This window comes from Homalodisca vitripennis, chromosome 2, assembly GCF_021130785.1.
Source record: "Homalodisca vitripennis isolate AUS2020 chromosome 2, UT_GWSS_2.1, whole genome shotgun sequence".
NCBI classification, from domain to species: Eukaryota; Metazoa; Arthropoda; class Insecta; order Hemiptera; family Cicadellidae; genus Homalodisca; species Homalodisca vitripennis.
The window spans coordinates 22,866,334-22,881,223 of NC_060208.1; the positions used below are offsets into that span (position 1 = coordinate 22,866,334).

General features: G+C 32.6%; 1 protein-coding gene across 1 annotated transcript; it reads left to right on the plus strand.

The window, feature by feature from the left end:
- Positions 1-1,531: 1,531 nt before the first annotated feature.
- Positions 1,532-12,280, plus strand: LOC124353692 (probable cytochrome P450 6a14). Its single transcript, XM_046803660.1, has 6 exons — positions 1,532-1,684; positions 3,837-4,094; positions 6,718-7,435; positions 8,170-8,388; positions 9,644-9,889; positions 11,858-12,280. The coding sequence occupies exons 2-6, from the start codon at positions 3,855-3,857 to the stop codon at positions 12,034-12,036; spliced, it is 1,602 nt and encodes a 533-aa protein (XP_046659616.1). The 5' UTR covers positions 1,532-1,684; positions 3,837-3,854; the 3' UTR covers positions 12,037-12,280.
- Positions 12,281-14,890: the final 2,610 nt, after the last annotated feature.

Here is a 14,890-nt window from a genome sequence, read left to right on the forward strand (position 1 = left end):
TTTTTGTGACTTGAGCAGGGCCTTTGATTGTGTTGATAGTAAAATTCTTATATCTAAACTAAAACATTACGGATTTTTCTGGGCCTAATCTAAATTTTTTTGAATCATATATTAACAATCGCAAGCAACTGGTCTTTAATAATGGTAAGTGGTCTAAAGAAGCCCTCGTGGAGTGGGGAGTTCCACAGGGCTCCGTCCTAGGTCCCCCCACTCTTTTTAATCTATATAAATGATTTACCATTATCTCTTAACTCGAAAACCATATTATATGCAGATGATACTACACTTTTTAATGTCAGTCAAAGTGTACATGATCTGGAGCTGTTGGCAAATGATACATTAAAAAAATGCATCAAACTGGTTTCATGCTAATGGGTTTTTGCTAAATAAAGACAAAACAACAAAAATGTTGTTTACCTCTTAGGCATATTGCTGGGTCATTGGACGAAAGCTATTCAGACTCAGTTAAATTCTTGGGTATCACCTTGATAGAAATTTGACATGGGCAACACATATTGATTATCTAAATAAAAGAACTCTCACGAGTCATTTATCTTCTGAGTAGACTGAATGATATTGTACCACTAAATTCTATAAGAGCCGCATACTTTGCCTTTTTCCAATCTGTTTTTAGATATGGATTAGTCCTATATGGTAATTGCACCAGAATTTCCGAAATACTAGTATTACAAAAAAAGGCAATTAGGGCTCTAAAAAAGTGTGATACCAGAGAGCATTGCAAACCCCATTTCATAAATTTTCGTTTTCAGACGGTTCTAAAATTTGTATATTATATGACTCGGTGGTTTACATCCATAAAAATCCTAATTTGTTAAATTTTAAACATAAAATTCATGACCACAACACGCGTAATCGAAACAATGCTGAAATTGGACATTTTCGATTAAGCAAAACCCTCACCAGTCATGTTGTAGTATCTTTGAAAATTTATAACTTTCTGGAGAAAAAATATTGCTCATATCCCTTTGATATCTTTAAGAATAAGTTATATTCCTGGTTGTTGGAGAATCCGTTTTACAGTCTAGATGAATTCTTCAACACCAAAAGTATTGATTTTTTAATGTGTTTGTTACTGTTACTGACAATTTGTACTGTCATTTTTGTGATTTTTTATTTATTTTATTTAATTTACTTGTAAGACTTTATTGACTATTGTATTGACTTGGTTAACAATAAGCAATATACTATGACTTTGTCAATGATGTAATACATTTTCATGACAAATAAAATTATTATTATTATTATTATTATTATTATTATTAAAATATTTCATATGGTTTATATCAAAATGGCTTACATTACTAATGACAAATTACAGTTTTTGTTGTTGTATTAATATACTATTTGGTTTTAAATAGCTTGCATCTTTATTTATAATAACAGTATTGAACTGTCTCATAGTCATTTAGTATATTCAAATATTAAAGTTATGTGATGATTTCTGAATTTACTCTTGTTTATATTCACTTAAAGCATGTAGCATTATTTTATCTTCAGAAAGATAAGCAAATCTGTAAACTAAATGATTTGACGATTTACTCACTTTCTAAACCGCAATCTTATATCCAGGTGTGTTCCATCGCCTTGTACATAACTACACCACACAAAGAACTACACCCAGAATACATCTTGGGATTAATTTGTTAATGGTTGTCTGATTTTGGTGAGTATTAACAAAACTTTACTATTTGTACTTTAAAAATAATAAACAATAATGTTTGTCTTATCAAAAAACCCTCTTGAAATAGGTAACAAAATATTTAGGATGTGACTATACTTTCAAAATCTATTTTTATCTTATTTTAAAAAACATGAATTTAGGAATTTAATTATTATTTTAAACAATGTAGAAACAAGTCTATATAATATGAAAATATTTGTTCACATAGGGATACAAGAATGCTTGTTTTATTTGTTATTGTTATTGTAATAGAATTTGGGTGTATATTCAAAATTTGTTGTATATTTGAATACAGAATTTGGATTTTAGACTCATGAACATACCATCCTGGAAAAAAGGGGTTCAATCAAACCAAACAGCATGTTATTAACACTTTCACTGCTGGTCAATATTACACTTAAGATGGGCTGTTCAAAAGACATTAAAATTTGTTTTGTAAATAAACTAATAATGTTATTTTACCAATAAGTAAACAGTTTTTTTTTAATTATTTTACTACTTTTGAATAAAAAACTCGACTTGTAAACACGTTCTCAGCACACACCATACCATCAGTTTTAAATATGTTGAAAACGTGTTAATGCGTTTAGCAGCTGACTTAACAAATAATAGCAATATCATGTGAAATAATACGGTAAACTAATTTTGCTAACTCATCTTATATCTATGCACACTATTTATATTTACATTATAGGTTATACCAAAGTTCGAACTAGGAATGGTACTAAGCAAACCACTTGTAAGGCACAAAGCTGGTTGGTTTGGGCAAATACACTAAACATATTTACACTCAAATATTGTGCCCCTTCTTACTCCATTAAAAGAACACATTTTTACTTTTTTCGGGATTGAATTCCCTAATTATTTAAACACGAAGTTTGTTGTTAAGTGCTCATATTCCCCTCCATTTTCTTCCCCCTCTTTTACAGATTCAACTCTCAGCTCATCCTTGCTAGGCCCAAGAAGAGTTTATTATGTCCAATCTGAATTCTAACAATGCATTTATTTTTGCCAATAACATATTTATTGTGCAAAATGAAACCATTTAGGATTCCCATTTATAAAATATGAACTAGTACATTCTTATGCCATCACGTAGACTCCCGCTCAAAGGGATAATAGCTTATCAACTGATCTTTTTGATAAATTCCACTCATATAATTATTGTAGGTACTCTATTATAGGAAAGGCTTCATTTTTTTTCTTTACCCCATCTGTTGACACCATCATTGATACCATTTTCATACTGATTACTTATGTAAACCCTCATATCCTTCCATTTACAAACCATCATACATACCATCATGATACTTCAACACTGTTTCTTCTTTCTTGAGTTTTTTAGACACAACTTCCTTTGACAGATCTACTCACAAGGTTTCTGTTATGTATGTTTTCAAGTGTAATGTAAGATGTACATCAAGTAAAGTCCAAAGCCAAACCTAAAAATAAGAACTTTCTATTATAATAACAGATAGCAGGTTTTTTTTCACTTTATCATTCATATCTGCTAAACAACCCCTTTATAATGATGTACATCTTGACTATGCTTACATTAAGTCTTTTGCCGAACTGCTTGTAGACCATCCTCCATTGGATGTGAAGAGTCACTAGCTACTTTAAAAACTATTTCTTAAGTCCAGTATTCATTTACTAAGTCTAATTTTCACAACTTGAGCCAAAACAAGAATATTAATCCGTCTAGAACAGGACCTGCATTGTAAATGTTTCAAAATTTAATCCAGCGTAATATTTTAAAGAGTGAACCTTTTGAGGTAAGATTTGCAGCATTGTACTCTACTAATAAAAACCTTTAATTTAATGTACTATTCAATCTATACTCTCATTTAAGATTTTCTCCTGACACCTTGCGGGCCATCACTCTGACATGACAAATAAATGGTAGTTACTTCAAAAAGTAGATTTTTAGATGCAGTAATAATGTACCCAGTTTTTATTGTTTTAGCTGTAAGTTTTCAGGAATTATCAAGCTTGTGCAGGACTTTTTGAACACTCTGTATATGAAACAAATAGAGTGAGAATCATAACAAATGTTGTTCTGGTTTAAGTAAGGTTTTAAGGAAGTTAAATTATAAATAATGTTTGGAAACTTCACAATATTGTTAATTTACAGTCAGGAGACACAATCACAATGGCAGTGACAGGATCGTGGCTGATGGACTTTCTGCTCGTGGTGGCAACTCTTCTCTACCTGGTCTATCATTACTTAAACAACACCTACTCTTACTTCAGGGACCGAAACATTCCCTACTTACGTCCAACTCTTGTCATCGGGTTGCCTGAGGCAATCACCAAATCACAGATTGATCTTACCAACTTCCTCTACAGCAATTTCCCTAAAGAGAGGTTTTTCGGCTACTTCCAATCAAGGGTATGTTGGATGAATTTTTATGGAACAAGATTATAATTGGTATTGATGACACAGGCTTGTAACAGCTATTTGGAGTATGGATTTTAAATATTGTTTTGGGTTATGGTATATTGTAATCAGTACTGCATGATACAGAGACTTGTAAATCTGTCTAGATCACCCACAATGATGGTATATAAAATTATGGAACTTAACATTGGAAACTGGCTTTAGAAGTTCACTAATATTGTCAAGATTGGTATCACATTGATTTTGACTAAATACAAAACAGTAGAACCCCGTTAGTTGCCAATCACTGAATGATTTAATTAATTGACTGAGCGTTAGCGAAGCCTACCACTCAGGGGCTGTCTTCTGCGTCTCTGTCCACACAGTATTTCTAAAATTAATGGAGGATAGAGGTATAGACTTGAAATTTTGTGTGAAGTTTCATTTCTGTATAGACAACGAGTTCAATGGTGGTACATGTCTTCCTCTCAGATTTGGCAAAACATTAGCAAAGACTAACTTTCTGCAGGATACCTTAATGGATACCTGCACGCAAACACACACACACTCACTTTATTCTGTACAAATATAAATCCAACATCAATGTATAAGATAAAACGTTATTCAAAGCTACAACAACATGAAAAGTTATACAATATAATCTATTTTCCTAAACCTAAATATTCAGTCTATTAATATTAATCATTTTCAATTTCAAGCAGCCAATCAAGTATGTAAGACTTAGCATTATAGCAATTTTTAAATTTTTTGCAGTTCTATAGGGATTTAATTAAATATTTTTGGAATAATGTAATTCAGCGAATTTTTCCCGCATGTATTACAAAACCTGTTTTGCTAGCCTAAAGCAAAGCATTTTGACTGTTTACAAATTGCTTGTTTGTTCATTTTGTTGTTGACAAATTGATACTGCATAAACTGGCTGCACTAAGATTTCAAGACAGGACCGTAGATTGGGTATCCAGCTATTTAGAAGTGACATAAAGAAATTATTGAAGTTCAGAAAGCAAACAGTAATAGAAACAGTATTATCAGATCCAAACTATAACTAGTGAAAAGAGAAGTACCTCATGGCTCAGTCCTGAATCCTTTCATTTATGTGCTTTTTATAAATGACAGAACTGTGAAGACAATAATGTATACAGACATCACCACCTTGCTTTTTAAGAATGAAAAAGCTCAAAGCCTCATTTTTGACATTGCACACACAATAGATAAAGCACTCCAGTAGCGCTTCCATAATGACTCAGCAATAGTCATTGAAGACAACACAAATAAATTTTAGTTACAAACATTGAAAATATACAAAAGACTCCCAATATTTCTACAGAACAGCGAACTAAATTTCTGGGCTCAACAATAGATGCTGACCTTTCCTGGACCACTCACGTTGATATACTAAGTAATAAACTTAGCTTTAGAGTCTATGTGGTTCATAGGAGAAAATGGATGAGATCTGGTAGCAGCAAAGACCCACATCAGAATCACCATGCCTTGGTGGAATCCCACATCAGATATGACCTGATTGTGTGGGGAGGAACCTCCGAGCACAACCTCAAAAAAATACTTGTTCTTTAGACAGATAGGAATGTTGAGACCTGTTGGGGCTATAAATTTATTGTTCCAAAAAAGTTTTGTTTATTTGGGGCCTAAATTGTGTAATCACTTGCCAACATTTATAAAAAATGAAAAATTGGTAGAGAAGTAAAATAATTGCATAACGTAATGCAATGTATAAAGTCTGGTTTTTAAATTTTTCATGTGTTGAAGTTGAACAATTTTTCTACAATTTTTACACATGTTTTATATTAAAAAACACATATTTTTAGCCAATAACTATGAAATGTACTTGAATTATTGTATATAGGTGGGTTTACTTGTGTATTTGTATGAGTCCAAAGTCTCTTTGTTTTTTATTATTTCACAAGGGCATATATTATTATATTATATTATAGTAATATAAAGATTTATGTGTACATATGAATGAGATCTGGTGTTCGTGTCCATAGAAAACGCATGTTTGATTAGATCTGTGGTAAGGGAATTTGTGTGTGAGTGTGTGTGTCTGTGCACATTTTGTTGTTAATTGTGTATGTGGTGTGAATGTAGGTATGTATGGTTAGGTTGTGTATTGTCTTATCTCCCTCTCTCTCCCTCCTCCTCCCTCTCTCCCTCTTCCATAAATACCATGTCCACCAACAACTTAAAAACTAGTTTACTAAATAAAATGAATGTAACAACAAACTAATGTAAAATAACAAGGAAATAGAATCAGCTGATTGCTTTTGATTACATTATTAATTACATTTTTGTTATGTGTAGAAACCGCTAAGAGGTTACAATATGGTGGCTTAATAATTGTTTTTGAATACTAACAATTAAATTTTCTTAATTAGAAGGTCAAAATAAAGAGATTTTGATAAAACAGCCAGGTGAAGAAACACTTTTAAAGAAGATTTAAAACACTGATGTTAAGTTTTGTCATGTTTGTTAGTCCAACATAAGAATCAACTCTTTGTGATGTAAAGTGCACATGAGTTGATTATACTGTACAATACAAAAAATAATGAAGAATAATGATATAATATAAATAAATTGTAATCATAATCTATTGCAGATGCCCACTCTGCTAGTGAAGGATCCAGAACTGATCAAGAGAATCTTGATCCAAGACTTTAATCACTTCCAAGATCGAGGATTTCCCTTCATCGAGTCAAGTCCCGTGTCGATGAACCTGTTCAACCTCAGGGGTTATGAGTGGCGAGCTCTACGACATAAACTTACCCCAGCGTTGACCTCCGGCAAACTCAAGGACATGTTCGAACAAATGAACAACTGCAGCAATAGACTTACCAATGAAATTGAGCAAGCTTGTAGTTCAAACCAGGTTGTCGAAGCAAGATCACTTTTTTTAAACTTCTCCACAGAGATCATCGGGAGTGTTGCTTTTGGCCTTGATTTCAGCAAAGAGAATCCTCAGACAGATGAATTTATTGAGAAGATCAACAATGTTTTCGGAGTGTCCTTTCAGCAGAAGGTGATCAATTTTCTGGTTATGACACTACCCACTACCCTGGTGAGATTATTAGGTCTTGGCCCTTTCTCTGCAGACATAAATAAGTACATGATAAGTCTTATCAAGACCACAAAGGACTATAGGAAACAGAATAACATCATGAGGAATGACTATTTCCAAATGATGTTGAAACTGCAGGAAGATGAGATGGCAAACAAGAGTGCAAAATTGTCAGCTTCAGAAATGGACGGAGAAGATGGTCAGATGAACCAAATGGAATATGCATTACCATCATCAAAGCCAGGGATATCACGAAAATGTAAGTACATATAAAATCCAATTTGTTTACACTCATTTGTGTATGAAAAACGCCATTCACTTTTCAACTTAAATAGCTAAATGTTTCTTCATAAGTTTAAACATAGTGCTATTCTTCTGGAGCAGAACAGTTTGTAATGTGTGACTCAGAGCAAAAAAGAACTACAGATCGTCTAATAAATCTAGAGTTTGATCATTACATTCAGAGAAAATAATATTATTTTTATTTACTGTAATTATTACATTTACCACCACAGTCAATGTGTTAAACTATGATGCATCTCTAGCTACAGAACATCTCGTTAGCACCTGAACTGCGACATTAGTGATGTATCAACTTTAGGACAGCCGGAATGTAAGTTGGGTCCACCGTAGTAAATGTGATAAACTATGATACATTTCTAGCTACAGAATATCTTGTTAGCATCTTCACTGTGACACTAGTCATGTACTGACTTTGGCCAACACACATAAAGTAATAAATTATTTAAAGTAATTAACGTTTACTGCTCTAGTTGTGTGATTGATAATTGTGTTAATTGTTAACTAAATTTAGAATAATTGTAGGACATATAATTAAATATTATGTTCACCTTTGAATGTTAAAATAAAAATTCAGTGAAGTTGCTGAAACGTTTACCTCCAAATTACAAATGATTTGCCTCTTAACCATCAATAAATAAAACAATCTGGATGTTTTACATATTTTTTTTAACTATATGATTTTTTCCACAGTATTTACAGATGAAGGGATTGCTGCACAGTCTTTTGTATTCTTGAATGGAGGCTCAGAAACTATTGCTTCATCATTGTCGTTTGTATTGTACAACATTGCCAAGAATCCAAAGATACAAGAGAGGCTCTCAGAAGAGGTGAAGTCCGCCCTCACCAAACATGGAGGTTGGAGTCACGAGACTGTCAGAGACTTGACATACATGGACCAGGTCATACAAGGTGATTGATTACTTAACTGCTTACTTAGAGGTTAAATTATTCATTGACAGACTTTCAGATTTTTATTGTGAGATTTGGTTTTCTCTGCATGGTGAGGAGTTGAGGAGCCGTCCATTGCATTAAACTCAAAAAAGTATTTTGTGCAGCTTCCAAAGTGACAGGATATTTTAGTAAGGAGATATTTAAGGATGTATATTTCAGTATTGAGATCTTATGTTGCAGCCACCTTGAGTGGGGGAAAAGATTTAAGGAGTAGGTACAGATACAAAAATTCTTAATTTCAAATACGGCAAGAAATGGCGTCAGATAGGATAATACACAACTTAGATAAAAATATTTAATATTTTCAAGTTGTAATGTTCATTGTCTTCTTTCAATGAACTCTTTGAGTGTGTAAATAGGATTGTTGACCATCCAAGCCATAAGAGCAGTCTTCAATCTTCTCTTTGAGAGGCATCTCAATTCTTCTGGCAGAAGATTGTGCAATTTTGTGCTCATGTAGGAGGGGTTTTCTCATACTGGGAGAGGTGATGAGGTGGTAGGTGGTAACGTGTGCCGTGTCTAGTATTGTAGTCATGGAAGTGTCTATTCTGCAGCAGAGGTTGTCCATCAGTATACAATAGGGTCATGAAAGCATCTCTACAACTCTCTCTCTAAAGCCCTTATGGCCCTCTTTTATAATATTAATACTATCTAACAATTTTTTGCTGGGCTTCTTCTCTAAACCACTAGGCCATACCTTAGGAGTGTTTCAAATAAAGAATGGTAAGCAATTTTAATAGTAGATGTGTGACATAGATTTTGTGCGTTTTATCAATAAAGTTAACAATTTATTTTAGAAAGGAGATTGTCTAAATGCTGTAACCAAGAAAGACCTCAACAACAATGACTCCTTGATACTTGGCCTGGATATTTCTTTCCATATCGGCTATTGCTGAGACTACTTCACAAACTAGTCGAGGTAACATCTGTGTCAGTGATTGTAATTTTGGAAGAAGGATAGGCTACAGCTGTTCCAGCTCTAACAATAGTTCCATCCTCACCTCTGCAGAGAATTACAAACTTACTGACCAATCTGTTCCTCTACCCCAATACAGTTATGGTGTATCAAGGATTTCACTTTTGGGATTTGGGGGTCATTATCAACAAAGAAATGCAACACAGAAATTCTGTAGCAAGAGAATGAACGAATTTGTATCAAACTACTTGAAAATATACAGTTCAAATGTACTAAGTACAAAATTTGTTTGTTCAGAAGCAGGAAGGATTCACACCATCGTACCTCTACTGACCAGGGAGGTGACCATGCCTTATCGGATACCAGGGACTTCAGCAGTTCTGGAGAAAGGAACCTTGATTTCAATTCCTGTTGGGGGTCTGCAGATGGACCCCAAGTACTATCCATCCCCAGAAGTGTTTGACCCGGACCGATTCTCCAACAACAACCACAAAGCCAATCCTCTCTACCTACCTTTCGGCGATGGTCCTCGCTCCTGTGTTGGTAAGCAAAGTCTCTCCAATTTAGTTGCTGACTACTCATGTTTTATCCAAAGAAATCCAAATACTGTTAAGTTCAACCAAAGAGTGATCATTTATTTCTTTACCATAAAAATCATTGACACATACAGTAAACAAACTATATTTGCCGTAAAAAGTGTTAGATTTTATGAAAGCAAAAGATTTGCAATCAAATAATCTTTTAGCAATTACATTTTGTTCTTCACAAGTTTACAATTAGTGCAAGTATTAAGAAGGAAGACTCATTGTCTCACAGAGATCCAATTAGCGGTAAATTATACTGACAAAAACTTTTAATTAGTATTCCATTTCATTCTTAAAGTTCTATTACAGTAGATGTCTTTGAATTATTAAAATGTAACTATTTCAAAATTGAATTTAAATGTGATGGTAAATTTGTTGTTAATACTGGTCAGAGTTTACTCAATACAAAATGTTTAATACTATTGTGTAATATACGTTGTAATGTATGTTGTGTATATAGTTATCATTACTGTTTTTGGCCTATAGATAGGTCAGTCTTAGAGCAGAAACTGACTTTAGCATTCAATGAAATATCCTGCTGAATACTACACAGTCAAAAGTGTTATTTATATATGATATAAATATATGATGTATTTTATATACGTGTTAAGTTTGTAAAAGTAGCAGTAGTATAATTTAATTTCAAGAAAGGTTAATGAACAGAAAATAGTTTGCTCTGCCAGGACTAGAAACCAATTTTCACTTAATAGATGAGCAGCTATATTTACACCACAAAGCATTTACTTTGTGATTTTAGCATTATATGACATCCTATACAATACTATGGTAGTCATAGGTCCATATAAAAGTGTAAGTGTAAGTATAAAACTGAAGTAAAAAACAGCTCTCTTATGTGCATGTCTGTATCTCATATTTGTTATTGTTAACTAGATAAAAACCTAATATATTTTATGTATAAGATAAAATGCTATAAGCTACAAAATTAATAAATAAGTTGATACCTTTTGTAGTTTCAGAGAAAAATGTAATTAAAGTTGGCTAAATTAACATCAACAAGATATAACCAAATGCCCTCTTAAGTTATTGTACCAGCATCAATGTGCTATGAAAGAAGGTCCTTCCATCACAAAGTTATATCATCATCTTTTAAGCTGGTCCAAAAAGACCCACTTTTGAAACGGTTGGTAATTTTTTTTGCCTTATTTCCAGGAACATTTTGATTATTGACTTATTTTGAATTTTTCACATTCTGTGTCTAATCATGGAGCAGTTTACTTTAGCGCTACATGTGCTGTTTGTGAAAAAAGTTTAACAGAATGGAGAAGTAATGCAACAACCTTAGCACAACTCTAGTGTGTGTATCATTCACTTTTATTCAGGATAATTTTGACCTCAACCCTATTAATAGCTTTTATCCTTGAATATCTGAATTAGCAATGATTCAATCACAGTGTAAGGAAGAAGAAATTGCTCAAATAATTGGCACCACTTGCTTTCAATGTCTGGTAACACAATTTTAGTAGGAAGTGCCATGGAAAATCTTAAACTTGTGGTCCTAAAAGGTTTAAGTAAACAGTAGGACATGGACATTGCCATTCTGGCCAAACTGAGAAGAATATTGCAGTGGTTAAATTTAGCACTAATTATGTGTGTGTTGAGGAAAGTACACTAACTGGATGTCTGTTAGAAAACAGAAGAAGAAATTTTTCCTTCGTAATACTCACACTAATTAATTTGTGGAATTTTTTTAGCATTTTCATGGTCTATGAGAAAATAGGTCTTCCCTCTTAATACTCACACTAATCGTAAACCTTTAGAGAACAACTTTTGGCACTAATTGGGTGTCTGTTGAGAAAAGTAATTGTACACTAATTGGGTGTGTGTGAGAAATGAAACTGTGTTAATTTTAAAGTCAATGTTCTGCAAAATCGAAACCTAATCACAATTACTCTGTGACATGTTCCAGGGATGAGATTTACTCTTCTGGAGATGAAAGTGTGTCTCGGCAAGGTGCTGGAACAGTTCGCAGTGGATATTAACAGCCAGACTCAGGAGCCCCTCAGCTATGACAAGTCCGCTTTTTTCGCAAGACCACTGGGAGGCATCTGGGTTACCTTCAGGAAACGTAATCAGTCAACCCAGTAATAAGTCTTCACCGAAACTAGTTTTAGAACTATCTCTAGCAGTTTCAAAAACTATTAAAATATTTATTTAGGTCAACATTACTCTGCAATATTGCTTGATATTATTGAAAATATTGCATTTATGTTATAATATTTACTTACCTTTATAAGACTAAAATAATATTTAGTAATATTTTTGTTCTTAAAGTGGATGCATTTGTTTTTGTACTTTTATATTAAACAAATATGCATTTTTAGCACTAATCTTTCTATTCATCCTTATTTAACACCTATCTTATTCATGAGGAGATTGACAAGTTGTAGTCTACTAGTTGGAAAGCGTACTCAGTTGAAGATCGAGGGCTTTGCTCTCTTCGAAAACCATCCCAGCCAGTGTAAGAGGCTAAACTCTACTACCCATCATATAGTTCCAGGACAGAAAGTCATGCTATCCTCACCATATTTCCAGTTAGCTCAAAATATGCAATACGGCTGTCCTATGTTTTGTTTTAGTTCATTTGCTTTCTTCACTGTTTCGTTGGCTATTGAGTCAGTCCCTTGAGCCTGCAATGCTCGCTCATCAATCATAAGTCAACCAGATATTATCTTGCTTGACTTTTTCGTAACGATTGCCATTCGGTACTTGAGTTATTTGAAACTTTGGACTTTTAGTTGTGTTAAATAAAGACTACCTTGCTCTTGTCACAATATCTGAAAAAAAGGATCTCTTACACCACTTCAGCTGACGTCTACACACTTGCATTGCATTTTTAGAAACATGGTTCTAGTAAAAATTTTGTTGATCATTATGAATTACCAAAGGAATTAAGCGATTCTGAAAGAGTGCATAAAAAATGAACATGGAGCATAAATCACGGAGGAAGACCGAGATATTGATGTTGAATGGAGTTAGAATTAAATTTCTTCTGAAAACTTAGTAAATAGTGGTGACCAAAATGATTAAAATGGATTAGAAATTTAGACAGTAATGAAGAATAAATTGAAGTAGAAATATGAAAATGTGACTATGTAATACAGTGAGGACTAGTAGACTATGGGCCTAGTATAATCCTAGCCTAGCAAACCAGACATGTTAACCAAAGGGGGCCCACACCTAGGTCAAGGCAAAATAACCCGGGTTAAGTGACTAAAAATATGTACCTAATGGTATCCTGGTGCCTTTCTTACCTGAATTCCTGCAAATTTTGACTATGACATTTATGTGTGAAATTAAAATGGTTTTATTGATTTATATATTTTAATATTGTATTATAACAGAATGTATAGGCTGTTTTTTTTATTTGTTTACTTTGCTTTGTAAAGAGAAAAAATAAACAATATTACAGAAAAGAAACTTCTAAAATGTTATTTCTATTTTAAAAAAGATGAATATAAATACAACCTGGACACAGTTGAAGCGATTTGTAATGATATTGCAAAAGGCTAATAGGAATATATGAGTTAAGTTTCAGTATTACATATAGAAACAATTGAATGATAAAATACACAGTAATTTGTATTAGTATACTGTATCGTTTTTGTCATAAAACAAGACATTTAATGTATGCTTTAGCCTGTTTAGACAAAATAAAATGTTTAAGTTTAATAAATAGGTAAGGATTCAGAGAACAAAACACCATAAACTGTAAAATTTTTTAATAATTTAGATTATGTAAATTTCAGAAATAATACATGAGATACGCTAAGTACAATACAATATATATATAAAAACACACACACACTCGACTTCAACAGACAACAGAACGCTGGTAAACAATTAACAAAATTGTTACAACTTATTTAAATAATTTACAAATTAACTTGTTAATGTACTATTAATACAAATTGACAATATTTTGATTACAAAAGAGGGTTTGTGTTAGGCCTACAACCAGTCTCTGCAGAAAAATACTACTTTTATTACACAAAGAATACTAAGACAGTACTATTCCAGTAATACATCTAGGTACATAACAAAACAGCTCATCACCAAGAGACCGCTGCTGTAACACAACCTTCGTAGCTCATTATAAATGCATGTTCCATTACAAAAAAAAAAAAAAAACAATTCTAATGAATAAAAACATACATCAGGAAGTATTACGGAATAATTTCAATTTAAATTACAGTACTACCAAAACTTAGCAGTGGCTGTTTTACAATTTTTCAAATTATTTCTCCTAATTTAATTGTGAAGAGGATCTTCATAATAAAAAAAGGGTTGAGAAATGAGAGAACAGTTAAATACAGATAACTGTGAGGATGTTATAAGTAATTAACATGCTAATTGTACTTGTGATTTTTGCAGATCTAGAAAAAATTAAATTGAAATTCCCTTTGCAAATAATCAGATAGTTGATTCTGAATTTAGTAGTAACTATGAACTCTAGAATAGATCAACGGTAACAAAATCACTTGTGAAATTTACACCAGACACCCTTATTTTGTTATAAAACTTCATAACCTCTTTATGAGTATGCTTTCTGGCAAAAAACCAATTTATATTATTATAGCGCACTTTAGGACTATCCACACAGTCTTTCCTAAGCTCGGAACACATCCAGCTGTGTTACAATGCACTCTACTTTTATTTTATTCACATGAGGCATAAATCGTAATTAGACTTTCCCAACCCTTTTTGTTCTGCTAGATCTAATAAAAAAAACAGCCACTCAAATACTGATAATTAGATTAAAATATTTTACTGAGTTTTTTTTGTTATGGACCTTTTCTGGCTATAAAAATGTAGAGTTCAAGCATAGTTCCATTACTAAATCGTAAGTAACAAAAAAAGTAATCATTGTAAAGAATATTTTCTTTGATATAAAAAAAATATTTCCAATGAACACCACGTTCTGATCCAACTCCAAAAAAAA